The sequence below is a fragment of the Sturnus vulgaris genome, chromosome 16, assembly GCF_052056855.1.
Source record: "Sturnus vulgaris isolate bStuVul1 chromosome 16, bStuVul1.hap1, whole genome shotgun sequence".
Lineage (NCBI taxonomy): Eukaryota > Metazoa > Chordata > Aves > Passeriformes > Sturnidae > Sturnus > Sturnus vulgaris.
In genome coordinates this window covers 15,290,226-15,316,078 of record NC_142258.1, presented here as the reverse complement: position 1 = coordinate 15,316,078, position 25,853 = coordinate 15,290,226, and the positions used below count along the sequence as shown (strand labels likewise).

The 25,853-nt window shown below is 47.5% G+C and overlaps 1 protein-coding gene across 4 annotated transcripts in view; it reads right to left on the bottom strand.

Moving 5' to 3' along the window:
- Positions 1 to 1,684: 1,684 nt before the first annotated feature.
- PIGQ (phosphatidylinositol glycan anchor biosynthesis class Q) overlaps positions 1,685 to 25,853 on the bottom strand; it is a 34,949-nt gene continuing 10,780 nt past the window's right edge. For 2 of the 4 annotated variants that reach the window (XM_014888552.2, XM_088174682.1), the window contains exons 4-11: positions 25,292 to 25,412; positions 18,348 to 18,474; positions 17,045 to 17,198; positions 14,342 to 14,453; positions 12,127 to 12,207; positions 11,055 to 11,169; positions 6,970 to 7,031; positions 1,685 to 2,660 (exon numbers count right to left, since the gene is read on the bottom strand). In XM_014888552.2, the coding sequence (XP_014744038.2) occupies positions 2,508 to 2,660; positions 6,970 to 7,031; positions 11,055 to 11,169; positions 12,127 to 12,207; positions 14,342 to 14,453; positions 17,045 to 17,198; positions 18,348 to 18,474; positions 25,292 to 25,412 (925 nt within the window). In that variant the 3' untranslated portion in view covers positions 1,685 to 2,507. The remainder of the gene's footprint in view (positions 2,661 to 6,969; positions 7,032 to 11,054; positions 11,170 to 12,126; positions 12,208 to 14,341; positions 14,454 to 17,044; positions 17,199 to 18,347; positions 18,475 to 25,291; positions 25,413 to 25,853) is intronic. The other 2 variants (XM_088174683.1, XM_088174684.1) reach the window with 2 other exon arrangements.

Sequence of the window (25,853 nt, the reverse complement as noted above, 5' to 3'; positions counted from 1 at the left end):
TATGGATCTGAGGATAAATCAGAGCCAGAGCCTTACCAGCAGCCTCTTCCCCGAGGAAATGCCAGTGCTGGGCCAGTCTGTGCTGCCCTGGAAGATGAGGCTGATACTAATTTCTAGTTAGAGAGATGACATAAGGTCAAGTGTTCTTGAGCAGGATGTCTGCTATGTTGTTGTAATGTCTCTGCACAGAGTCGGAAAAGGGTGGGGGAAGACTCTTTCAGGGACTGGAAAGGAAGAGGAGAGACGTGGCAAACATCCAGCAGAAGCAACTCAGATGCTCAGATACCATCGTGGGCAAGAACACCCAGTGTGAGGAGCAGAGAAGCAGCTCAGACACCAGCTCAGGTGACACAGGAGAACTGCACCCACAAGGAGCTGCCACTGCCCACTGGGCTGCTCTAGGTTCTCTGTTGCAGAAGAGTCAGGATCTCAGGTTTGAGGAGGAGCTTTTTCTCCGTTTGGTATTTCCCCACCCCAGAGTTAGTATCAGCCTTTAGTAAACAAACCCAACACTGGAACATCTGATCCATCTGGCAGGTTCCCAATAGGAAGGTCACAGTTGCTGGTTTTCATGGCTTATGTGCTGTCTCTAGGGCTTTCATGACATTTGATCCCAAAGGACAGGGATTAGGACCATCATGAACTGTCTGGTCTCACAGAAAGATTTTAAAAGCCAGGATATTAGAAACATTACTTTCACAAGACCAAAAATAACAAAGTTTCTCACAGCAGTCAGCAAACTGAACTGTGAAGGCGTGAGAGGAACCAGGGGATATCATTTAGGAGCTCCAGAGGAAAGATGAGAGGGAGGTAAGGTGTAAACCTGCCCTGCTCAGTGCTAGATGAGGATGGGGCTCATGACTGACTTCAGCTGAAGTGAAAATGTTATTTAGACCATTCATCCACTAAATGGATCACAGGCTGCAGTTATTCCCACCTGGAGTGCAGAGATTTCTCAGGCAGTGGTAATTCCAAGACAAGAAGATGCTGCACAGGAGTTGTAAGCACGGATCATCAAAGAACAAGCTCTCTCCAGTTTCTGCAGGCAGGGATGTCCCAGATGGGGTGGGGGGGCACACTGGCTTTCCCCAGTGATGTGCCCTGGCTCAAGGTGACAGGGCATCGTGTAGTGCCCATGGAGTCCTGCCTCCCTCACATGTCCCCAAGAAACCTTGAAGGTCTTGGAGCTTTGCCTGCTGGACCATGCACCTGCCTGCTGAGCTTCTTTCTCTCCTGCTCAGGCTATGCCTGTAGAGGCAGTGACTGCACTATGAGGGGCTTTTAGCAGCTCCAGACAACCCAAATACATCTGGCCAGGGATGTCTTAAAGCAGGGGGGCACAACGCTTCTCTTCTCTGACAGCTACCAGCAGATGGATAAGACACGGCTGGGGTAGGAAACTCTGACCCTGTCCCTGGGAGTGCTGACTGAAGGCTCCTAAAGCCTCAGGGCACCTTGCCCTGCCAACGCCCACTGGAATACAGAGGCAGCCACGCAGAGAAGGGCTGGGCACTGCAGCCACAGCACCTTCTCCTCTTCCTCCTCCATCTTTGGTTCCTTGGCCAGCCAGGGCAAAAGGGGCAGGATGCAGCACAGCCCTCACCTGCCACTGCAAAAAGCAGGGTACAGTGACACTGATTCCTTGTGTGAGCTGGGGCAGAGGAACGAGCAGAGCTGGAGGAAGTGTATTTTGGGTAAGGACTGTATTTAAATTTGATACAACCACAGCATGCTGAGTGGGACATCACCCTCCAGTGCACAGACACCCTTTCCAAAGAGAGCGAATAGGAGACACATCAAAATGAGACCAGGACATGGAAAGCCAAGCACTGATGCACTTTGGAAATGTATCCAAAGCAAAATCTCCCCTAAGAGAAATCACAGAATCATGATACAACAGTCTGTGCTTCTGGGCTCCCAGCCTCGCTCTTTCAACACCTTCTCTGGTGCTGCAGTGAGGGTGAGTGCAAGCCCTCCTCAGAAGAAATGAATAAACATCCCATGAACTCAAATACCCAGCTGTTCAGTTTTCAGTGTAGGACTCCACAGGCTGATCCTCCACATGGTTTTGATCAGCTGGCTTGAAGGCTGAAGCATAAAAGATCCAAAACACGCTCTAGCTGAAGGCATTGTGGCTCTGAACCACCTGAGGGGGTGCTGTGCTATGGCCCTGCAAGCTGATGTGGAAGGAGAAATTCATCACCAAAACATTTGGAAGCTGCTTCCTCCATGACACTGAGCGCTGGTTTCATGAGGCACTGACGAGTTTAACCTTTTGCTTCCAAAATAATCATTAGCATAATATACAAACACAGTGTAAGATAAGAGAAAGTTGAAAAATAATGTTTAAAAATACTTGCCTTTAAAAATTCAGCCCTTCCTATGTTACCAAAATCTAAAGGGATTTAAAGGGATGGAGCAGTTGCTGGCTCTGAGCAGCCTTTGGTCCCAAAGCATTAGGAGCTGGTATGTTTTTCAGGTCAAGTTCCTAAGTTCTTCCACTGTCTTCAGTTCTGCTTGTCTCCTTTGTGTTTCCAAGGGTAGATGAGCTCCCCAAGGAACAGCTTCTTGCAGAGAGATGCCCAGGAGTCCCTGGGATAGCAGCTGTAGGTGGGCAGTCTGTAGGTCTGGACCACACCTCCGTAGGAGAGCGGGTTGATCTGTGTGGAGAAAGAGGGACAGCAGCAAGGGAAGCATCAGTCCTGCTCCTCACACAGCATCAGAATCCCTCCCTGGCTTGCTAAGGTTGCTTATCCTTCTCCAACATCCCCCAACATTAACAAATTGAACTTGGCAAGGAGTGTTACTGGACTCATTCCCAAGCAGAGGGGCAGACAAGCAGCAGCACTAGAGCTGGGGGAATGAGAGGGGCGTGTGTTACACACCAGCGTGGAGGGGACAGTGGCTGGAGAGACAGGAGACAGCAACAGAATCACAGAATCATGGAATTTTTTCATTTGGAAAAGACCTTTAAGATCATTGAGTCAAAGCCTTAACCCAGCATTGCCAAAGCCACCACTAACCCATGTCCCCAAATGCCACATTCCACACAGCTTTTGAACATCTCCAGGGATGGCGACTCCCCCACTGCCCTAGGCAGCTGTGCCAGCAACTCACCACCCTTCCAGTGAAGAAATGTTTCCTAATATCTGATTTAAACCTACATCTAGAACTGCACAAAGGATGCACTGGGACTCCAGGAACTCCTCTGGAATAGACCAGTTTAGCTGTACCTGTTTTGAGCCCTCAGCCCATAGCCATGTGTTAAATTAAACCTGGTATCACCCAAAACCACCCAGTGGAACCAAGTCCCAGCACGACAGGATCACATCACAGAGCTCTTCATTACCATTTTCAATTAAGTCTCCTTGGCTGAGTTAATATTTTTTAATTTGACTTCAATCACCACCCCAAGTCTGTGCCTACAAAAGTTCTGACCATGGTCTCCAGTTGCTGCATTGACCTTTTGAAGGCAGGGATGTGAACAGACACATTAACTGTACAAGGGGTGACAGAAGCGTGTCAGACCTTGGAAATGCTCACCCCAGTGAAGGATTCAGGACAGGGAGACAGGTGAAGTCCATAGGAGGGATCCAGTGTGGCCAAGACCTGACACATGAAGACGATGCACAGCACAGTCTCCAGAGGACCAAAAAGATGGCACAGAAATGATGGGGCTCAGAGCACAGACTTTGAGAGATGCCCAGGGGTGGGGACTTACAGAGGCAGGGAAAGCTTGGCCAGTGGAGAGAACTGGAAGGACATCCTTCTCTAGTAAAAGGGTTCAGCTCTGCTGGAACCAACCAAGCAGCGCTGGGAAAGGAGACTGTAATTCACAGCACAAAATCCAGTCACAAAAGGAAAGGGAGACAGCAAAACCCATGCACAGAGTCACTGCTTGGTCAAAGCTGAAAATTTTTTTTTTGTCCACTAAAAAGCATCTGAGTTTCTGGGAGCTTGCCTGTGCCACTGGCTTGCTTTAGCTGCCTGGAGCTCATGGAGTGGTGAGAGATGAACCCCCAGTGCCTACAGAGATGGAGCTCTTGGAAAGTGGGGTTGAGCTAAGAGTTCATTAGAATTAGTCCTGGAGATCTTGGTCAAATTAATTTCAAAGCACAAGATTGCTCAAGCAGAAGGGGGAAATGCCTGTACACAGAAGCGTCCTTAGGAAGTTTAGGAAAAAGGCCAGGCCAGCTGCTTGCAGGGAAAATTATAAGAAAAGAATAATCAGGGGAAAAAAGAAAAGGCCAAAGAAACCGGTCCCCAGCACTAGCAGCCATAAAGTCCAAGTAACTATTTCTGCCCATTTTCTCAGCTGTAGGCAAAGCAGAGTGTCTTAAGTGCAAACACTCTGGGGGAGGAGGACAGGAACTGCTGCTCTACAAGGGAGAGACACAGCGTGTGTTCCTTTGACTATCAGCTGTGTGGGCTAGAAGGTCTGCACACAACATTTCCTGTGGAGAAGCATCCCTGGGCAGAGGGCTGATAGCCAGGGGTAACACTGGCCACTGCAATGACCTGTGCTTCTTACACCCAGAGCAATTCACACCCCTGCCTCTCCTGTTACAGATGGAAGCAAACAGGCAAAACTCATCATTAGTGGAGAGGCAGTATTCGTTCCCGTTATGAAAGTTCTGCAGGTCAAAGCTATAATAAACCCTGCTAGAATATCCATCCTAATTGAGCTGTTCTCTTTTCCCTTCCTCTATTGTTTAACCCTTTCCAAAGCAATTGCTGGAGAAGAGACTTTCAGCAGAAGGTACATGAATGGATTAAACTCATCATGTCCTAGAATCCCAGAATCTCAGCCTGTTTGTGTTGGAAGGAACCTTAAAGCCCATCTTGTTTCACCCCTGCCATGGGCACCCCTCCCACTATCCCAGGTTGCTCCAAGCCCCATCCAGCCTGGCCTTGGGCACTCCCAGAGATCCAGAGACAGCCACAGCTACTCTGGGCACCCTGTGCCAGGGCTTCCCCACCTTCAAAGGGAATATTTTTTTCCAAATATCTGCTCCAGACCTGCCCTCCTTCAGCTTAAAGCCAGTTTTCTCCCTGGACTATTGGTTCAGTTGAGCCACACTGCCAGAAATATTCCTTCTTGTGCAGAAAAAGAAATTACTTTAAACACTAATGAAAACACTGACCTATGTAAGACTTCCTGAAGAATATTAAGTAATTTTTGGAATGGAAATATCATCCCTCATTCTCTGCCCCCTTCCAGGGTCTGGACTTTGCATTCCAGAGACACTATTTTAAAAATCAAAAATAATCTCTTGGCCGAACCAGGAGCTGGTTGGGAATGCTCAAAGCCAGCATTATTGATTTCTAATCCATTACCAGTACCCCACAGGACAGCTCAAACAATCACCTACAGCTGCAATTATTTTGGGTGTAGGTCCATGTATCCAGCCTGACTTCCACCAGGCACTGCTCCAGGAGGGCTTCCACACAGAGAGGGGGCAAAGCCACTGCAGATTCTCAAGGAAAGGGACATCACCATGTACAATAAATAAGAATTTCACTTTAAAAAACAGTTTTTTTAGATTACCCTCTCCAAAGGCCTAGCAGAAAGTGGGATATTCAGCAGGATTTCTGACACAAGCCGATTTTTCATTTCCATCAGCACAAAGAGAGCAAAAAAGTCCCTTTTCTGATTGTCTGCTCATTTTTATTGGAACAGAAGGCTGAGACAGACTTCTACTGCAGCACTTCCACCTCTTGAGGTGATGACTTGTGCTATATTCCAGATAGAAATGGATCTTCCTGCAGTGGTCCAAGGAAAATTCATCACAGTCATATGACTCACTGCCTCTGCTCTTTAAGTCATGGTCTTTTCTTTCTATCCACCTCATCTCTCACACACACTGATGCCAAAGGCTCTGCTCAGCAGCTCCTGTGCCTCATCTCTGGTGCCTGGTTTCCTTTTTCTGTAATCTCCTGGCCACAGAGGATGGCAGATTTTGGTTCTTACACCACTATCCTACTGAAAGGCAGGAACTGGGAAGACAGCTTGCTTAGAGAATGCTAGTTTTGCCCTAGAAGACTTCTGTAGAAGGGATTCCCTCTGGAATTGCTACTAGCTGATTTGCTGGTTCCCTGCTAGTCTGACTTTTGCTGAAATAGGGTGGGACTGGTGATGGAAAAAGCAAAAGGGCTGGGAAGCTGCACTTAAATCCTTCCCACACACTCCCCCAGTGTACAAGTGCTTTTATAAATGCTATACACTACTGGCAGCCTCTCCTCTTTAGGATGCAGAGAGCAAGAAAAGCCGCCCTGGGACATGGCTGTGTTCCTGCTGGGTCAGGAGATGGAAATTTCACTCCTGAAAGTGTAGGGAGAACTCCCCTGCTGCCAACATCTCATTTCTTTTCAGAAGATAATTTCCTTTAGTATCTTTGATACCAGAGCATGGGAATGGGTTACAAAAGCACAGGTAAGCTTTGCCCATACCCCTCACCAGGCCAACTCAGGAGAAAAGCAGGAGGCCCTTTCATCTCTCATCTTCCCCAGGCTCTCGTCCTGCTGGCCTCATGGAGCAGCCAAGGCTTTCCAACACCTCTGGAGGGGAAGAGCTCTTCCTGCTATTTCATTCTGGATGGTTTAACTGCCTTCTTTTGCTTCTCCCAGTGTTCAGCAATTATCACATGAAGCTGCACAGAGCCAGGAGGTGATAATGGCACGAGGTGTTAATCCCAAAAGCAACACAGCTCTGTGTTTCTCCTACCTCCCCATCTTCCACATGTCACTTCACACCATCCAGGGCACTGCATTTTCTCCAAACACAGGATGCAAGCAGAGCATCAGAAAGCACAGAAAGCAGCAGCCAGCCATAGCAATAAGAGATTATTTCCCTTGTTTCAACATTTTACAGCTGATAATTTTGAAGTGGAGCCCTTCAGTGGGAGCAGCACAGATGGATTAGGGTGGCTCCAGGGGAAGGAATTGCCATGGAAGGCACAGGGGCCTTACCTGCATAAGGAGCCGCAGAGGTTTTCCATCCTGCTGCTCAAGGACTCTGAACTTCACTCCAGCTGCAAAGACACAAAACAAGGAAAGCAAACTCATGGTGGGATTGTTGGGGTGTCCTGTGCAGGGCCAGGAGTTGGACTCGATGATCCCTGTGGTCCTTTCCCACTCAGGATATTCCATGGTTCAACGCCTGGAGCACAGACAGTGCATTTGCTGCCCAGTGCTGTTGGCTGAGCACTGATTCCCTAGAAATTGTCTTCAACCTTTCTGGATTTGGGAACGTTCCCCATTTACAACATGGATTCAAGCATGGATTGTCTCTACAATGCTTTAAGCCTAATGACACAGCTCCATTAAAAGTAACCCCTCACATCCAGCTTGAAAACTCAGTCCTAGAGCAAAGACAAAGCCTAGAAATCAGCCAGCCAGACGTGAGTCTGACAGAGGGACTGGAAAAACCTTCCACTTTTTCCAAACTTCCATCAGAATGGGAACTCCATGTTAGCAGCAGGCTAATTCGTGCTTTAATTTGTGCTCATGTGGACACATGTGCAAATCTGTCCCACTTTCAGGCTGAGGGAGGGAAGTGGCTGACCTGGAGGCATTAAAACATTTCGAAGCAATCCCAGCATCCACATGTTTTTAACAGGCTGACCCCATCAAACCTGCCACATTCCTATTTTCTCTTGGATTTGCCTCATTGCCAATACTGTAACGATAAATAGGAAAGATTTGGGATTCCAAGAGTGACACAGTGCACACACAGATTTAATACAATGTTTCAAAGGTAACAGCTTGCACCAGAGAGGCATTTTTCCTACAAAGATGTCAAATTACTTCACAGAAATAAAACCACCAATCCATCTCTGCAAACCTGCTCCAGCCAAGCATGCCCTGTTAATCTTTGCTTCAGGTGAGAAGATGAGAGAAGGAAGACTAAGGCACAGATCAAACACAGACAGGAACACAAACAGAAGTAAAACTTCACCATTGCAAGTGTAAGTGCCATTGCTGCAGTATCTCTATGACGCTTGCACAATGAAAAACCAAAATGTTTTCTCTTTTTTCTCAAACTTTGAATTAATTAAAATCATACAGTTCACTCCTGAGATAGAACACTTCTCTCTAGCACACAGCTCTGGTTTAAACTCTGTCCCCAAATCATAAACCTTTTTCTGTCCTGGACAGGAGGGATTTATCTGCATTTTGCTGGATTATATTGATAGAGGGGCTTCCCCAGTGCCTTGAAATAGATGTTTGAGTACTCTGGGCCTCAAGAAGCAAATGTGCTGGATGACCAAAGTGCTCAGCATGATTCACAGACCTTTGGCTATGAGGAAGTGCCTAAGGCATTCCAGGAACTACTTTTCTGGCAGACTTTGTCAGAGAGAGACAGAAACAAGCAGGCACTGAAGGTTCAGATATGTGTTCGAGCACTCTGGAGTCTTACCTCAGGAACAGTCCATTATCCCAGCAAATGCTGGTTCTGTAGGTCTGGCCACACACCTCCCTTCTAAAGCTGCAAGCCAACACTTTCTTAACTAGATTATTTAATTGCTCAAGAGTCTTCAACTTCTAAGAAAATATGAGCACACAAAGGCTATAAACTCATTTTAGAATGACCTGCAGATGACTGCAGTGCTCAGGACTCTGAGCAGTTCCCGTCTCACAGGAAGAGCAGCTCAGCTGCTACAGATCACTCCAGCAAGAAGAACCCTGAACTATTCCATGACTTCCATCCAACTCCAGAGTTCAGGGGTCTGCTTTTCCTGTACGAGGGCATCAGCAATGGCACAGGAGAGGTCAGGACACGAACTCATTTACTTTGTTTCACATGACAGCACACTCAAGCGAGGACACTGCTGGTTTGTACTCCAGCAATTGCAGCAGGTCCTACAGAAATATGACAAAACCTGTCCCAACATTGCCACTGTGAATATTGGGAAAGGGAAGTACAGGAAAAACGAGATGGTCTGTTCACAATCAAATAATGCTTGTAACATGTGTGTGGGCAGTCTGAGAGCCCTGAAACCCCTGCTGTTCCTTTCTTCATGCTGTGAATACACATTCCAACCAAGATGGCACTCCTTGAGCTGCACTGGGTGAACAGAACTCTTGCACAGAGGACATCAGCTATGATCTAGATAAAAAAGGCCTTTTGAAGTCATAAATATTTCACTTTGGATGTGAAGAAAGAAAAAATGCATTTAGTTTCAGGTGTGTGGATGGATCATTCACCTACTCCTGGTCTGGGCTTCATCAGTGGAGTATTTTGTCAATTCAGACCCTGAGTCAAAGAACTTGGAGGCCACGTGCCACAGCTGAACAGAGTTGAACTTAACTTTTTTCCTATCAGGAAAAACTATCCATTCATGTTAGTAGAACCATCTTAGTGATGCCTGTAAAATCAGCTGCCCTAACACCTGCGAGAGGATGTCTTCTCCAAGTTGTGAGTCTGACAAGGGAGGCAGCACCTCAGCAGTGAGGACATCATGTGATGTGCACTCTCTGAAGTCCTTTGAATTGGATTCAACTGCTCCATCTGTTCCTGTTGCCATGCCATGGTTTTGTGCTGGGCCAGGAACACAGGCTGCAGAAATGATCAGAGATGTCTCTTCTCTCACAGCACCCGGGCACTGCAGTGCCAATTAAGGAACTCAGCTCAGAAGTCAATCCCCTGCTTTGGGTGGGGGCTTGTTTCCTGCAACAGACACCTGGCTGAACAGGAATGAGAAGTAACCTGTGGCCTTACACAACCTAAAGGAATTCACGGTCTTACACCTCTCAGTGGCACCAAGATTTCCTCCTGCCCTACATCCCGCTCATTACTGGGTCAGTTTTCTTCAGCAGCATCTCCTGTTCTCCAAAGACAGCCCTGAAGGGTTTGAGATGTTTCTGCCAGGAAATTCACAGGAACCTGCTGAAGGCTCCCATGGAAAAGCAACAGAGTTGGTAACACAGCTCAGCTCTACCTTCCCAAAACTGAGCCTGGCAGTGCTCCAGCAGACAAAGCTGCTGAGGTTGCCTCGAGCTTCCTCTGCCTTTGATGACTGGCCTTGGTTTACTGATGATCAAGCTCTTTCTTCTATGCTAAATTCCTGCTGCATGCTCTTTAAAAGGATGGGAGATAATAATTTAGATGTGCTTGACTGTAACTAGATCAACCATAGCTGTGGACAGTTAAAAGCATTCCAAAATGAGTCCTTACTCTGGTGCCAGCCATGGTTTATGGTTACCCAAAGTGGAAAAACAATGACTGGTTTCAAAATGGTGACAGATTAGTCTCAAAAAGAGAATAATTATTTGAACTCTGCCCAGAGCTTTGAAATTCATCCAAACACCTCAGGTCAGGGCTTCAGTCAATCAAAGTCAGCACAGAACTGAAACAGCTCCATTGATGTGCAAGCACTGTAGATCCAACCCTTTGGAACAGCTGATATTCCAAGTATTTTTGTGATTTGGCTTGTTTCAGAGCCCAACCACCTGAAGTTATAGGTTTGTTTCAGAGAATCATGGAATATCCCGATTTGGAAGGGACAAGGATCATCCAGTCCATCCCCTGGCCCTGCACAGACACCCCAACAATCCCACCCTGGGCATCCCTGGCAGCGCTGTCCAAACACTCCTGGAGCTCTGGCAGCCTCGGGGTCGTGCCCATTCCCTGGGGAGCCTGGGCAGTGCCCAGCACCCTCTGGGGAAGAACCTTTCCCTGAGATCCAACCTAAACCTCCCCTGGCACAGCTCCACACCATGTTTGACTCACAGAACTTTTACCTGACCTGGCAGTCTAGAACTGGAATAAAAGATGACCTCGTTTATATGGTCCTTGTTTGGATGCCATTTTTAGTGGCAAAGGGCTTTCTAAAGGTACTCCTGATTCTGCTTCAGGTTCAGATTTCTTTCCATTGACATCCTCATCCTGCTCCTTGCAGGAACTGGTTCACAGTAGGGACACCTGCACGACCCAAGCCTTGGGTTCTTCTACCCCCACTGCATCCTCAATTCAGGAGTTACCCCGTGCACCAAAATCAAGCCCATAATGCAAAATGCTTGAAGTGCTGCAGGGGCAGAGCTGAGGGACTCACCTGCAAGCCTGTAGGATCTGCAGAGGCGAAGGATGAGGGAATAAAGAGGCAGGGAGTCAATCAGGTCCACCAGCAAGTGTATGAGACCCTGCACAATCACCACCAGCAACCGGAGCTACAAAAACCAGTTTAACAGAACATCTCAGGAAATAGGAGATTAAACACTTGTAAATTCCTGAGCTGAGCTGGGATCTAACACTGCTGTGGGCTAGCTAAAGCCTCCCATAGTGGGTGTGATGTCTGGAAGTGCTGAGCATCCAGACCCTGTGTGAGGGTCCTCAGCAATCTGAGGGTAACTGGAATGAAGCTCCAGCTGGAGATGCTGTGACCAGCAAGGACATGAACTATTCCACTTTCAGCAGTCACAGTTGAAAAGGAAGCCCAAATTCTCCCACTCCAAGTTAAGTTCATCACTGTGTACCAGTGAATGTAAATTTTCCTCTCCAACAGTGAGCTGTAACAGCTCATTTTGGCCTGAAGAAATCCCACGTAGAGTTTAAGCAAGAGCAGAGCAGGCAGAAATGAGCTTCCTGCTCTGTGTTTTCTGTCCCTGACTAAAGCACCTCCTTTTGTCACTCTGCAGTTATTTTCTGCTGCCAAGCTCATCTGAAAAGAGAAGGCTCAAAAAAGATGCTGAAAGCATGTGAATGGCCACTGTCTGTGGAAAATTTGGCTCCAGCAGATCGCGGAGAGGACTGGTCATATTGGGGGGAGAAAAGAAAAATAAAGAAATTCTAGCCTCTGAGGAAAGCTTGGCTGAAAATATTTAATACAGCAAGTTAATTCCCTGAAAAAAAAAAAAGTTCTGGATCAGACTAGAGAGGCCATCACCGCAGATGTGAACGGAAACATAAAAAAACAACTTCTGAGAGAAAGAGAGAGGAACAGTTTGTCTTGCTGGCCAGGATTTGCTGGGAATTCCCTTTGGAAAAACACAGACATGAGCTGTGTGAGAATCCTTCCTAAGACACCCACATTTTTATTTTCTTTATAGATACCATAAATGTCAAGGAAGCCATTTGTTACTACCTCAGAAAAGAGTGTTTGACTTGTTTCAAGGGTTAAATCTTACCAGGGTGAACACCAAATAATACAGTGCAGTTGTAGGCAGGAGGAACAGCAGGATTGTGAACAGCAAAGTGCCAATAAACAACTAGGGAAAAAGGAAACACAGTCATGAGCAGAGCAATGGCAAAATAAAATACATTACAAATAAAAAATAGGAGACTCTGAGGCAATGGAAGTTTGCAGGACTCCTTAATGTGTTTTTATCTTGCCTATGTGAATAATGATGTTACCTTGGATATTTTCAGTATTTCTCCTCTCCCTGGGCCTTCTTCAAAACTCCTTATTGTGGGAGTACATTTGGAAAGATAAATAAAAGCTGTATCCTGACAGCAATTTTCCTTTACAGACAACATTCAAGACTTCCCATTTCAGGCTGGCTTCCTTAGGAAACAAGACTTAGGTGATCTTGCATTTTTTCCACTCTGTCTCCAAAAGTTTTAGAGCCATTGAACAGATTTTACCAGAAAAATGTGGAAAATAACAAAGAAGTGGTAATTTGAATGGGAATTCTGGAAATGATTGAGAAGTACTTTCGTTCCTCCTTGTTCCTCCTTGTGCAGTACAGGCACTTGGTGCAAAGTGGACAGAATTTGGGTGATAAACATTCCCCAAGGCAGCAGCTGGCTGAGCTGTCCAGACACAGGAATTCTACCTCTGGCTCATTGGGAAGGTGGGAGAGATGAAGAAGCTGGAGTCGGGGAGCAATATTTAGAGGATGAAGGAGAAGAATCCCTAAGGAAGCAGGTGTCATTAGCTCCACTGTCCACAGAAAAAGTTATTTTTATTCTGGGCCAGCCCAGCTGGCATAGGTCTAAATAATTCCAAGTGGGAGAAATTCAGATTTATAGCACACAGGGACCTGACTCTTCTATTTCTAGTCCCGACTTCCAGAACAGAGAGGCCACAGGAGCATAGGGCACTGCAACCTCTGCAAAAAGGGACCATGGCTGCAGGATATCATGAAAGAAAACAATCCAGCAGCCAAGCATGGAGGTGGATCAGCATCACAGCTTTAAGGATGTAACCATGAATAGATCACAACCCAACCCATTCTCCTCACAGCAGTTGTTTCTCCCTTCTCCTGTCACTCCACTGCAGTTGTTTAAACCTTCAAAAGTCTTTTAAGGTCTGCTTTGAATGTCCTTTCCTACCCAGCCAGTGACACAATTCCCACTGGTCTCCAGAGCAGCAGGATGAAGCTTGAAGTGCCAAACCAATTCTCCTCAAAGTACACAGGGAGTGAGGCCTGATGCAAACCTGGCACGGAGGCTTTTAATTACCAAAGAAAGAGAAAACCAGTTCTCAGCTGTGATGCAAGAAGCTCAAGGTTATCTGTTGTAATAGAGAGAGGTGCTGACCCTGCAAGTTTCCAAATATTATTATATTATTTCAATGATGTTTGCAGCTGCTGGCCTGGAGCAGTTCAGGCTCTGCTGGACTTTTGCATGGCATTTCAGAAATTAAAAAGAGCTTACAGCACTTCACAAAAAACTGCCTCTGCCTGAGTGAGAGTGTGTGGGCCAGGCTCCAGCACAACGTGAATGAAACGGGGCCTTTTAATAGAAACGCTGCCACGGCTGTTACTGTGGCAACACTGCTGGGCACCACATTTCCAACTGCCTCCATCCCTCCCCCGTTCCCCATTCCCACTCCAGGCTCCCAGAGCTGCCAGCATCTGCAGCACCCACCACAGGTCGCTGAGTGCCTGGCAGGTGCTCAGGGCAACTCTGCACTGGCAAGAATTTGGCCCTATGAGCAAGGGAAGGGGTGCTGGAGGGCAGGGAAAGGGAAAGGGAAAGGGAAAGGGAAAGGGAAAGGGAAAGGGAAAGGGAAAGGGAAAGGGAAAGGGAAAGGGAAAGGGAAAGGATGCTGGAGAGCAGGGATAGGATGCAGGGTAGGGAAGAGGTGCAAGGAAGGGGTGCAGGGCAGGGAAGAGGCACTGCAGGGAATGAAAGTGGTATGGGGAAGGGAAGGGCTGCTGCAGGTAAGGAAGGGGTGTTGGAGGGCAGGGAAGGGGTGCAGGGCAATGAAGGGGTGTTGCAGGGCAGTCAAGCAGTGCTGTAAGGCAACAGAAGAGCCATGGGCTCAGTGTCAAGGTATGTCCTTGTTCTGGGCACCACAAAGGCTCCTGTGTCTGTGTTCCCAGTATCAGTCAGAGCAGGATGGGAGGGCAACACCAAGGGCAGTGCCCTGGGGTGTCCCCAGGGCTGTGGCACTACCTGGTCCAGGTCATAGGAGCAGGAATCCACCCGCTGCCTCAGCACGTTCCACTTCTTCCCCCGGAACAGGCGCCACAAGGAGGACAGGCCGTAGATCTTCAGGCAGTAGAGCCTGAGCAAAGAGAAGATTCTGTAGCACAGCTGGCAGCTCCCAGCTCCAGCACCACCCAGCTGTCACCAGCACAGCCCTACACCACTCACCCACCTGCAGAGCTAGGGCTGCCAAAAGAAATCCACTGGGAATGATGCAGATAAAGATTCATAGCTCAGTCAACCCTATCTGGGCTGGCCCCCGGCATGGAGGGTACTGCAGCCAGCTCTGGGCCACTCGAGGGCAATGGCCAGGCCATGCCCTGGAGCTGCAGCAATCACCAGCCTCATGACAGCACCTTCCCTGCAGCAAAACGGTGCTGAGGCCCTGGCACAGGGTGCCCAGAGAAGATGTAACTGCCCCTGGATCCCTGGAAATGTCCAAGGCCAGGCTGGACAGGGCTTGGAGCAGCCTGAGATAGTGGAAGGTGTCCCTGCCCATGGCAGAGGATGGAATGAGATGAGCTTTAAGGCCCATTCCAACCCAAACCGTTCCATGATTCTATGAAAAGAACCAGCAATTCTATTTCCCCAAGCTCACTTGTGTCTCCTCAGTTCAGATCTGTCCCTTCCCCTGCCTTCACACCCTTCACAGCCTTCCAGGGCTGGCCAAGGTCTTACCCCACACCTGAGCCAGTGCAATGCAACTGAACCTCTGCAGTAGAGACACAAGGGAGAGGAGTGGAGCCCCTGCAGTTTCTCTAGTAACCCACAGCTCTACAAATCCTTAAGAGTTGGAAGAAACCAGTGAAATGCCTGGTGGCCCCTACTGCACCCCTTCCTTAGGCTTTCAGAACTTGGTGCTATGACACTTGGAGCTACTTCCCTCACAGAAAAATGACAACAGTGAGGGAAACTTGGGGTGACAAGGGGTGGGAAACAGACACCTCTTAATGGAAAAACATCAGGGAAGAAAGCTCTTGGGATGGAGAGGAGGCACAAAGTGCCCTGGGCAGCAGTGCCAACATACAGGGATGTAAAGGAAGAGGACATGGCCAGTGCATGGGGCAGAACAGAGTCTGAGAAAGCCTGAGCTACATAAGCCAGACTGGCAAACCAGGCAAGCTAAGGTGTGGAGGCTGCTCAGATTTCACAGCAGCAACGTGAAAGCAGAGGCAAGGAGTCTCATCCAAGAGAAGAATCTGGTTTGAGGAACACCAACTGCTTCAAGGAATTGGCAGGGTGCCTCCAGACTGGCAGGCACAGCTTAGTGCATTAACCCCTAGGCAGGAGGCAGCCTAGGACAGCTCCTGCAGGTGCTGGCACACACCTGCCCATGGCTCTGACTAAGGCCACGCTCTCCCTGCACCCCCTGACATGATACCCACTGGGTGTTGCTGGAGTGGCACCTGCCCCACCTGCCCTGCTGCCTGCATACACATGCCTGCCCTCGTTTCATTCTGTGGTTTGCTCCAGAAGGGGATCTCAGGCTTCACCAGCACCTGAACCAGCAAATTCTTCCTCCTGCCAGCTGCAGGAATTCAAGGGGCTGTGGTGGCTATGGGTGACTGCTGACTCTTCCTGGCTCTCCATGGGGACAGCACACAGCTCTTTGTACTTCTGACAAACACAAGACAGGTAGGCTGGCTCCCTGCAGCTCCAGGGAACAGCAATCAGCTGACAAAATGCTTTTCCTACTTCCTACTACCACTCTGCACAACTAGGATGAGCAAGGCCATTCCTCACAGACCAACACAGAAATTCCAGTAATTAGAGGTGTTGGGAAGAGACCTCTCACTCCACTCCTGACATTACTGATTCTGAGTGTAAGACCTATGCTCACAACAGACCTGGCTCATAAATCAGGTCTCAATATTTCCAACCATTCCCTAAAACTACCCATATCTAAAGATTTACTGTTTCTTGTGTTGTTTGCTATGTAAAGTCTGAGGAGGAATAGTGGCCATTCTCTGCTTTGTAAGGCAAAAGGCCCTTTATCATCTTCCTGGCAAGCACATCCTGTTGCCTGTGGGACTCCTTGGTGCAGCACAAGTTAGAGGAGAGCAGGAACAGAGCATAGTGATGGGCACCTCTTGCACAGGAACCCCAACATGCCCCAGATGTGCCCCTTGCATTCCCCCTACTCATTCTGAGCCTCCGCCCAGCTCTCAGGCCACAGGACCCTCCAGACAGTGACATCAGGACAGTGTCACAGACCTCTGTAACCCCAAACCCGCCACCTGTGCTCCACAGTGCAGGCAAGGACCTCTGAATCAGGGCAGACCCAGGGGTTTTGAGGCTTAATCAAAACTACAGGGGTTCCTTTCTCCTCCAACTCTTCTCCAGTTTCCCTCCAAATCTCTAGCAGGGTGCAATGGAGGAGAGTACTATGACACTGAATCAAAGGGATGGGGTGACCTGCTTTCTTGTCCTCTGCCTGTCATGTAGTTTCATTTTTCCAGGTCACTACCATGACAGATAAACATCTAAATGCTGGAGAAATGAAAGATGGGTTGCTTGTACTACAGTGGCCATCATTTCTACAGGCTTAAAAGACTGCAAGAAATTAACTGCAGGTTAAACTGTGAATTCAGGAGAACTACACTAGGACTGAATACTTCACCAGAGCCTGAGGTGCTTTCAAACAAAGCCCAGAGAGGGAGGGGGACTCACCTGGCCCCGTAGACATAGAAGCAGTAGATGTGGAAGGTCAGGAGCGCGATGATGTCAGAAAGGATGCAGAGAGCCACGGTCAGGCCCAGACAAGCTGAGAGCCCCACGTACCACAGGATCATCTCAATGAAGGGGGACAGCAGGTGGATGTAGCCTGGTGGACATGGCAGAGGGTCAGTGTTCATCTGGGTCATTTCCCCCTTGACCCTCTCAAAAGGCTGATTCCCCTCGCCCTACAACACTGTTCCAGAAATCAGAGCCATGAAAACATGGAAGTGAAGCTGGAAAACTCCTTTTAGATGCCATCTTCTCTTTAGGAAAGCCAACAAAAACTCTCTTTCTGCCCAAGTTTCTGCCCCAAGGTGGGGCAGCACCGGGAGGATGGGGAGGAGTGTGCACAGCAGTCACCTTTCTCCACATAGGATTTCATGGAATTAGCATGGTTAGCATGGTTTGGGTTGCAAGGCACCTTAAAGTTCACTTAGTGCCACCCCCCTGCCTTGGGCAGGACACCTTCCACTAGACCAGGTTGTTTCAATCCCTATCCAATCTGGCTTTGAACACTTCCAGGGATGTAACATTTGATTTTCTATATTTGTGTCCAGGTTCTTAAGTACATTTTTAACTGCACACATCAACCTTTACCGCAACCATTCCTGTTTTTCTGCTCTTCCCACAAAAGCCACCTCATATGGCTTTTGTAAAATAAAGCAGTGTGGACAAACAGTCTCTTTCATCATCAAAGTGGGGCAAAGTCACAGAAACAAGACCATACTTGACTGGTGAGCAAAGTAAATCAGTGAAGTAACTATGGAGTTCATGTTCATCATGGCTACTTCTCCATCAAGGATAACAGGGCTGTGTTATTTCAAGGTAGAACCTGAAATAATAAAATTGCACTAAGCTGAAGTTGGTGATAGGACAGAGCTGGCATTTGTATCCCTGCGCATTTCTCACCCCTATTCCAAGAGGTGCCTCTCACATGGCAAAGACCACGAAACCCTACAAAAGACCTTACAGCAGTGCCTTCCCTTGGACTCTCACCACCAGTGACACCAAGGAACTAAGCCCCAGCAGGATATGCACTTCTTGCAGAGCATCAATACCAGCACTTTATTTAATATGCATGAATTCCTTGTGTGGGAATCCAACTTTGGCTTCAGTTCCCACAGCAGGAAGACTCCCAGACAAGTCTGTACTTGCAGAAGTGCATTTTGATTCATTACTCACCTCTAGGCAAACATTAAACACTCAGAGGGAAGAGATGAAAAGGAAGGCTGGAAAGTTAAACAATTTCACTTACTGATCCAAAGATGGATGTGATAAAGGAAGAAGCGTCCCAAAACTTGATCCAAGGCTCTGTTCATTTTCAGTCCAGCTGGTGCTCCCATCAGCCACTGGAGCAGGTCCTGCAGCTCTTCAGCCACATGCTGCAAACACAAGGAAGCCAGGCCATGGAGAGAAAAGACTGCAATCAGGGCCAGTACACTGTAACTGCTGCACCCTCAAGTATTCCACCACAACCTTCAAACCAATGGGAAAAAATCCAAACAACTGCTTTACAGACAACTACCTAAATCAGAAATGCACCTTTATGAACTTCTTACTGAATCAAGCACAATAGCTGAGAGGAACCTGAACTGCTTCAGTGGTCTCTATCCTGGAAACATGGAACTGTCACCTCTGGCCACCTCTGGAAGGCTTGCACAGTGGGATTTCCTGTGGTAATGAGGGTTCTGGAAATAGATGGCAAATGCTGGTGCACAAATCCACTTCTGGGGACAGTCAGGTGAAAAGTCAGAGCTGAGTTTGGAGAGGCTGTCATGATTTTAAAAGAGGGGAAGATGGCAGTGTACACTAATGGGCAAAAAAGAGTGAATTTTTATAAACAATCTGTGTTTGTTTAGAGCAAGGTAGAAAACACAATTATATAAATGTATGTCATGCAAAAACTCTCTTGATACTTTGTGGTGTGCTAGGCAATAGTCCTGATCTTGTCTATCACTCTCTGCAGGCTTCATGGACAGGTACTCATGGCATCCCAGCAACAAAGCAGCCTTGGAATCACTGAGGAAAAACATTAATGAAGCTCCTCCCCACATCACTGAATCAGAAAATCATTATGGTTGGATCAAGTCCTATGAATCTAATACTGCCAGGTGCACCACTAACCTACATCCCCAAGTGCCACATCCACATGGCTTTTTGAACACTTCTGTGACTCCACCACTGTCCTGGGCAGTCTGTTCCAATGTCTGAGCACCCTCTTCATCAAGGAATTTTCCCAATATGCAATTTAAACCTCTCCTGCTGCAACTTGAAGCTGCTTTCTCTTGTCCTGTCCCTTGCTACCTGGCTGCCCCCTCCTGTCAGGGAGTTGTTCAGAGCCAGAAGGCTCCCCCTGAGCCTCCTTTTCTCCAGTGATACCTTAAGTTTTAGCTTTTATATTATTCAGATTCTGTCCTGCATTGGTGTGTGACTCTGAACTTCATATAAAGCGTTAGCAAGTTCTCCTCACAGTTCTCCTACACTTTTCCTCACAACTCAGTCAGACAAAACAATCCTTTTCCAGCCCCAGAACCAAGGACACGCTGCAGCTTCAGGCCCAAAAAGTGCAAACAGCAGCGAATTGAGGAGAGAATCTGGGAGGATGGGACTACAGAACCTGGAGCTGGGATTGGACAATTAACCCCAATATTGAAATGGACCCAAACTTATAAAAGTGTGAAAACCATCTTAGGTCCATTTTGGGTCCATCTTGGGTGTAGCCACAGCCAGGCTCCTGTCTATCTTTTTATCTTTCTCAAGGTCTATCTTTTAATGGCGTTTTAGTAAATCCCTACTTTATTGCTTTAACACTGTCTAGCCTCTGCTCCAGGGAGCCTCTTTAGGCATCACCAGACTGAGCCCCCCAAGCTCCCTCAGCTGCTCCTGGTGCTCCAGACCCTTCCCCAGTCCTGTTCCCTTCCCTGGACCTGCTCCAGCCCCATGTGCTATCTCTTCACTGCTGCAGAACAACCAAACCCCAGCTCTGGGCTTGTTCTTCCCTACCTCAAGCGTGTGCTCCAGACCCTTCACTGAGGGCTGGGATTCACAGTTTCTGGTGATTTCAGCCCAGGTCTCACTACACTCTACTACTCCATACTCCCCTTGCAGTTGGGTGATTTTTCTCCTCAAAACTTCCCACCTGCCCTGCTCCCCTGAACTGAAACCATTGCTGAGCTCTGAGTTACCAGGCTCTAAACTGAGGGAGCTGATAACCTTCAGCAAAAAGGTGGGGAAAATACCTGGAAGAAGTGACCTCTTACACTGTCCCACATGGACAGAGATTGTGAGGAAAAGCCCTCTTTCTCAAAAAATCCCACTTACAGCCCATGCAAGTGAAGGGCACTGAAAACTGCTCAAGTGTAGAATCACCAAGCCACGCTCCCTAAAGCTGATGCACTGTAGCCTACTTTCCTTATCATTCACATGTATAATTTCCCTAAGGAAAAATTATTTCCAAGGAATGACTCCATTTTCTTTATTAACCAACAGATCCTGGCAAAATGAGTTTGTAAACCTTTGCTTTCAGTGCTGTGGCAAAATTAATGAATCCATTTTCAACTTCTCCAAAAGGCTTGTCTTTCTATTTCCTTCCTTTTCCCTCTGTCTTACTGCAAGTCAGGACTGATTGGATCCCATGGAGCTCACCTCTGTGGCTGAGAAGTGTTTGCTGCTTTATAAATAGACTGGTTTTAATATTTAAAGCACTGGATTGGTAACTTAGAAAAAGCATTTGGGGATTTCAATGAAATATTTAAATGTTTGAAAGCAGTCCTTCAGCAAGGCTGGGTTTTAGCAGTGAGTATTTCTGGAGGCTGCCAGTCCCAGAGGTGCTGCTAAACTCTGACAGGGTAGCCATGGGAAGGTGCCCTACCTTGCTGTTATTTAGCTGGGCAAAGCATCTCAAAACAGAGTACTGAAGCATAACCTTGCAGGCTGTTTTCCAGACAGATATTTTAGGACTGATCAATAGCAAGTCGAATCAGGAAAGGTGACTGTGAGTCCGATTCTCCTCCTGCAGTCGTGAATACTGAATGTGGGCATATTAATAAATCAGATACAGTGGTTTAGAAGTGTTTCATAACAAGGTGCTGGGACATGACCAAACTGGAGACAGACTGGAGCTAATAAGGCTTAGATGAGCTCACTGTGGAAATATTCTCTTCACTGTCATGCTCTTCTTCCTAGTTTCCATGTGTAGAGGACTAATGCTGATGTGACACGGATGGAGAAGGACACACAGGGCACTGTGATACTCCAGGGAAGGAAGCAGAGATGGGGAAGGGGCTGAAGCCCCTTCATGGGGAAGCTGAGAAAGGGGCTCAGCCTGGAGAAAAGGAGGCTCAGCGGGAACCTTCTGGCTCTGCACAACTCCCTGACAGGAGGGGGCAGCCAGGTGGGCATTGGGCTCTGCTCCCAGGAACAGGGACAGGACAAAGGGAAATGGCCTCAAGTTGCATCAGCAGAGGTTTAGATTGGATACTGGGAAAATTCCTTCACTGAAAGGGTGGTGAAGCACTGGCACAGCTGCCTGAGGCAGTGGTGGTGTCACCATCCCTGGGGGCACTTGTGGACAGGGCTTAGTGGTGAACACAGTGGTGCTGGGGTGATGGTTGGACTCGGTGACCCTAAAGGTCCTTTCCAGCTTTAAAGGTTCTATCTGGTGCAAGTCAGAGCACACAGAGCTTTCCCTGTCAGACACACCTGCCCTGTGTCTGTTGCAGGTGGTTGGGGCTCTAAGATACACTTTTTCATAAATTAACATCTAAAAATATTTTTTCAGGAAGTGTTCTCTCTGCTTGCTTTGTTTATGGATCAGTGGAACAAGACTGAGTAGGAACATACATCCAATTATCTCGAAACCCCAGTAAAGCTTTTGCAGGCACAATGCATGATAAATACGTAACTGTTTCAAATAGATTGCAACTCAGGAAAAAGAGACATGGCAAGGATAAAAGAGATGAAGGGAAAAATAAAGGAGATGGTTTATAAGCAGTCCTTTTTAAAACCAGTGCAGAGCTTTGAGTCAGGTATTTCTGAAAGAAAGCTGTCTTGTGGAAGGCAAAAGCAAGGACAACCATTGTGAAGCCTGGTGGGATCAAGAGGAGGAGGAAGGTAGGAGTTGTGAGGGTACCTACAGAGAGAAGATTATTCAAGTTTTCCATTTTTGGATTTGAAAGCCTGCTTCAAAAATCAGTCCTTCCTAACAGCTCCTTGCCAGTTACTCCCTGGGTGTCTCTGAATCACATCTGCCTCACTGAGTGACAAAAGCAACTTGTTATTACAGCCAGCACAGCACAGCTCACCACGCTGGGAAAGTGGGAGCTGCAGTCAGTGATGCCTTGTGCAGCATCAACAATTGCCACCCAAGTGCTGATTTGAGATCCATTTTATCAGAGGATGACAAGGGATGGCCAGGGAACACAGCCTGCACTCCTGGAAGCAGGCTGAGATTGTGACCCTGGCAACGTTGAGAGTCAAAATAACCCACCTTCCTTCCAGAGAGATTTGGTTGGAAAAAACCCAAGCACTCTATCTAGGCCCCACACAGCTGGAATTTTGTCAATGTTAAAATCAATCAATCAAACCAATAAGGTTATATGTTATATAAGGGTAGCCTGTCAATATGAAAATCAATAAGGTTAAAGTGAGGTTATGTATATAGCCTTATTATACATAACGATCTTATTATAATGGCAATATAGAGTTGGAAGGGACCCACAAGGATCATCCAGTCCAGCTCCTGTCCCTGCACAGACACCCCAACAATCCCACCCTGGGCATCCCTGGCAGCGCTGTCCAAACACTCCTGGAGCTCTGGCAGCCTCGGGGCCGTGCCCATTCCCTGGGGAGCCTGGGCAGTGCCCAGCACCCTCTGGGGCAAAAGAGATATCCAATGTTCTGTTTCCCAACAGACACAGAGCTGTAGGGTCAATGCTACCAGCATATCTGGGCACAGCTCAAAGCAGAAGAGTGTTAGGGAAGGAGCAGAAGCTCTCTGCACACAGGGAATGCTGAGTTACTGAACTTGGCAACACATAAGCACTTGAGAAAGCCCAGTGATGGGAATAATGCAGACCAGATGGACACTCAGCAGCAGAGAGGAAACCTACTGCTGAATGGCTGAGGGGAGATTTTGCTGTCATACTGGAAAAGAAGTGGTGCTGGCTTGCATACCACATGCTGAAGTCATTGGTATATTTTGGGATCACTCAGATCTGCATTTTTTAAGGCCTGTACATAATGCATATAAATCAATGCCCAGCAAAGGGAGTAAAAAGACTCCAAATGATTTTATGTCCACAATCTCATATGCCTAGAAGAAGAAAGTAAGGGTGGAAAAAAGAAGAGTTGAGAGTGGCCTGAACTGATAAGCCTGGAAAAACAGGGAAGAAAGGTACTGACTGGCTATCAGCCCCTCCAGACATGGAGGAGTCAGCACTTCCAGGAAAGAAAGCAAACAGCTCCTGGTGATAGCCAGGTAACAGAGTCCACACATGGAGGAGACGTGGTGAAGACAGCTGTCACCGTGAAGCAAAAGCTGAGTGACAGATGAGCTAAATTACTGAAAGGGGAACAAACAAGCAACCTCACAAGAAAGCCTGTTCAGGACAGGTGCTGGGGGTGGACACACCTTGAGCACGGAGAGCATCCATCTGCCAAAGACACTGGGCAGATGGAATCCCTCCCAAAGCCACCTGTGCAACCAGGAATGCAGCCAAAGCCACTTCCCTGCAGACTTGTTAAGAAATCAGATTTCTGAGAGCTGGGCACTTCTAGTAATCCCAAAGGGAAAGCTCTAGAGAACTTAAACTTCTCCAGCTGAAATATCTGTAAGGGAAAAGATGTAGGAATAAGGCTTACAAGAATATTTGCAGTGTATAGCTCAAACACAAGAGCAAGTGTCCTGCAACAAATTTGGTTCTTCCTTATACCCACCACTGCTGCTGAGTAGTGTCTACAACAAACATGCTGTCCTTAAAAGTTTGACTATGAAAGATAAGAAAACCAGCAATAATCCTGATCCACAGCTATGCTGGACACCCCATACATGCTTTCTGAGAAGTCCAGCATGCACAAGAATGATCAGAGACCTTGTAATAACTAAGGAGTTAGACATGGACCAAGAAGATAATTTCAAAGGAAATGTGAGCTCTTCCCAGGAAATGCAGCATAAGTAGGAAAAATAAACCACTGCTGGAATTCTCTGATCAAAATTAAATTCTTCCCAACCAAGAAGCTGGAGAAAGACGAGAGAAGACATTTTCCAGCTGTTAGAAAGATACCAATGGAAAGACTCATTCAGAAATGAAAGAAAAGTGGGCAGAGAAAGGATTAGGCTGTGCAGCTGCATGGCACAGCTCAAAATTGGCTGCACTTGTATTCCCAAGACACAGAAGCTCTTAAATCAGAGCTGACCTCAGATTAGTGGTCTGGTCCTCAGCCTCTGAAGTACATTATATGTTCCTTACTGCCACTAAACAGATATATTGGAGCTCTGCACCTAAAATGAACCACCAGAAGAGCAGGACAGTGTGAGTCATACTCGCTATCCGTGAATTTCTGCTGATGTTGAGGGATCTCAGTGGGCAAGAGGAGTTATGTTTAAGAAAATCACAAGACATAGCAAGTTTTCCTCGTTTAGCATCCATACCCCAGAGCTCTTCGGCAGGATTTCAGGTGTTTGTACCCTGACCAGCAAAGCCTTTGGACTTCCCCACGAAACTCCTTTCACAAGCACAGCTGCACTGCTTATCATGTTTGACTTTCCAGCAATTTATCAGATTCAACCCAGGTTACAGGTTTTTTTTCATCACAAACAACCCATATAGCAACAACTTGAGGACACTTTCTGTTGCACCAGAAAAAAAATAAAAGCACTGTGGCTCCATAACCACCCAACCTGCAGCTGCAGAGCTCTGTCCAAGCCATAATTGTTCCTTTAGAAGCTGGAGGAGCCTTCCCATAAACATCTAATTACTATTCACAGCACATGCAAAGCAGAGCGGAGTTTCTTTTGAGCAGCCCCAGCAGGCCTGATTTGAAGATTTCACTGTCCTTGAGGAGACCTAATTTGCATGACTTCAGACAGGTCTCTCTGAAACCCTTGTGTGTGAGGCATTGCCTCCTTGCAACCACCACCGGCAGGAGCTGGGCAGTGCCCAGAGCAGGTGAAAGGGGATCAGATGTGGCCAGACTTACATCAGCCACAGGGATGAGAGTGTCAGCAAGGTGACCAATGCGGTTCTTCCTGTACAGCCACGACATCAGCAGTATCCCCAGGGCCACATCAATCAGCAGAGACACAAAGATGTTGGCTTTCCTGCAGGCAGGGTAAAGAGAAACAGAGTTAGAGAAAAAGGAAGGACAGTGTTTAATGTTTCAATGACAGTTGTTGGCTTTGCTTATGCAGCACCTTTAATATCCCAGGGACACCAGGACAACTCATTGAAGAGGAACTATTTTGGAATCTTTTCACTTCCACTGGTCTGCTGCTCCTTCTGTAGCCAAGCACAGGATAGGTTTGCTCAACCTGGAGAAGGGAAGACTGAAGGGAGACCTCACAGCTGTTTACAGCTTCCTCCTGAGCAACAGCTCTGATCTGTGACCAGGGACAGAACCCAAAGGAACAGTTGGAGCCTTCCTAGGGGAGGTTTAGGTCGGATATCAGGAAAGGTTCTTCCCCCAGAGGGTGCTGGGCACTGCCCAGGTTCCCCAGGGAATGGGCACGGCCCCGAGGCTGCCAGAGCTCCAGGAGTGTTTG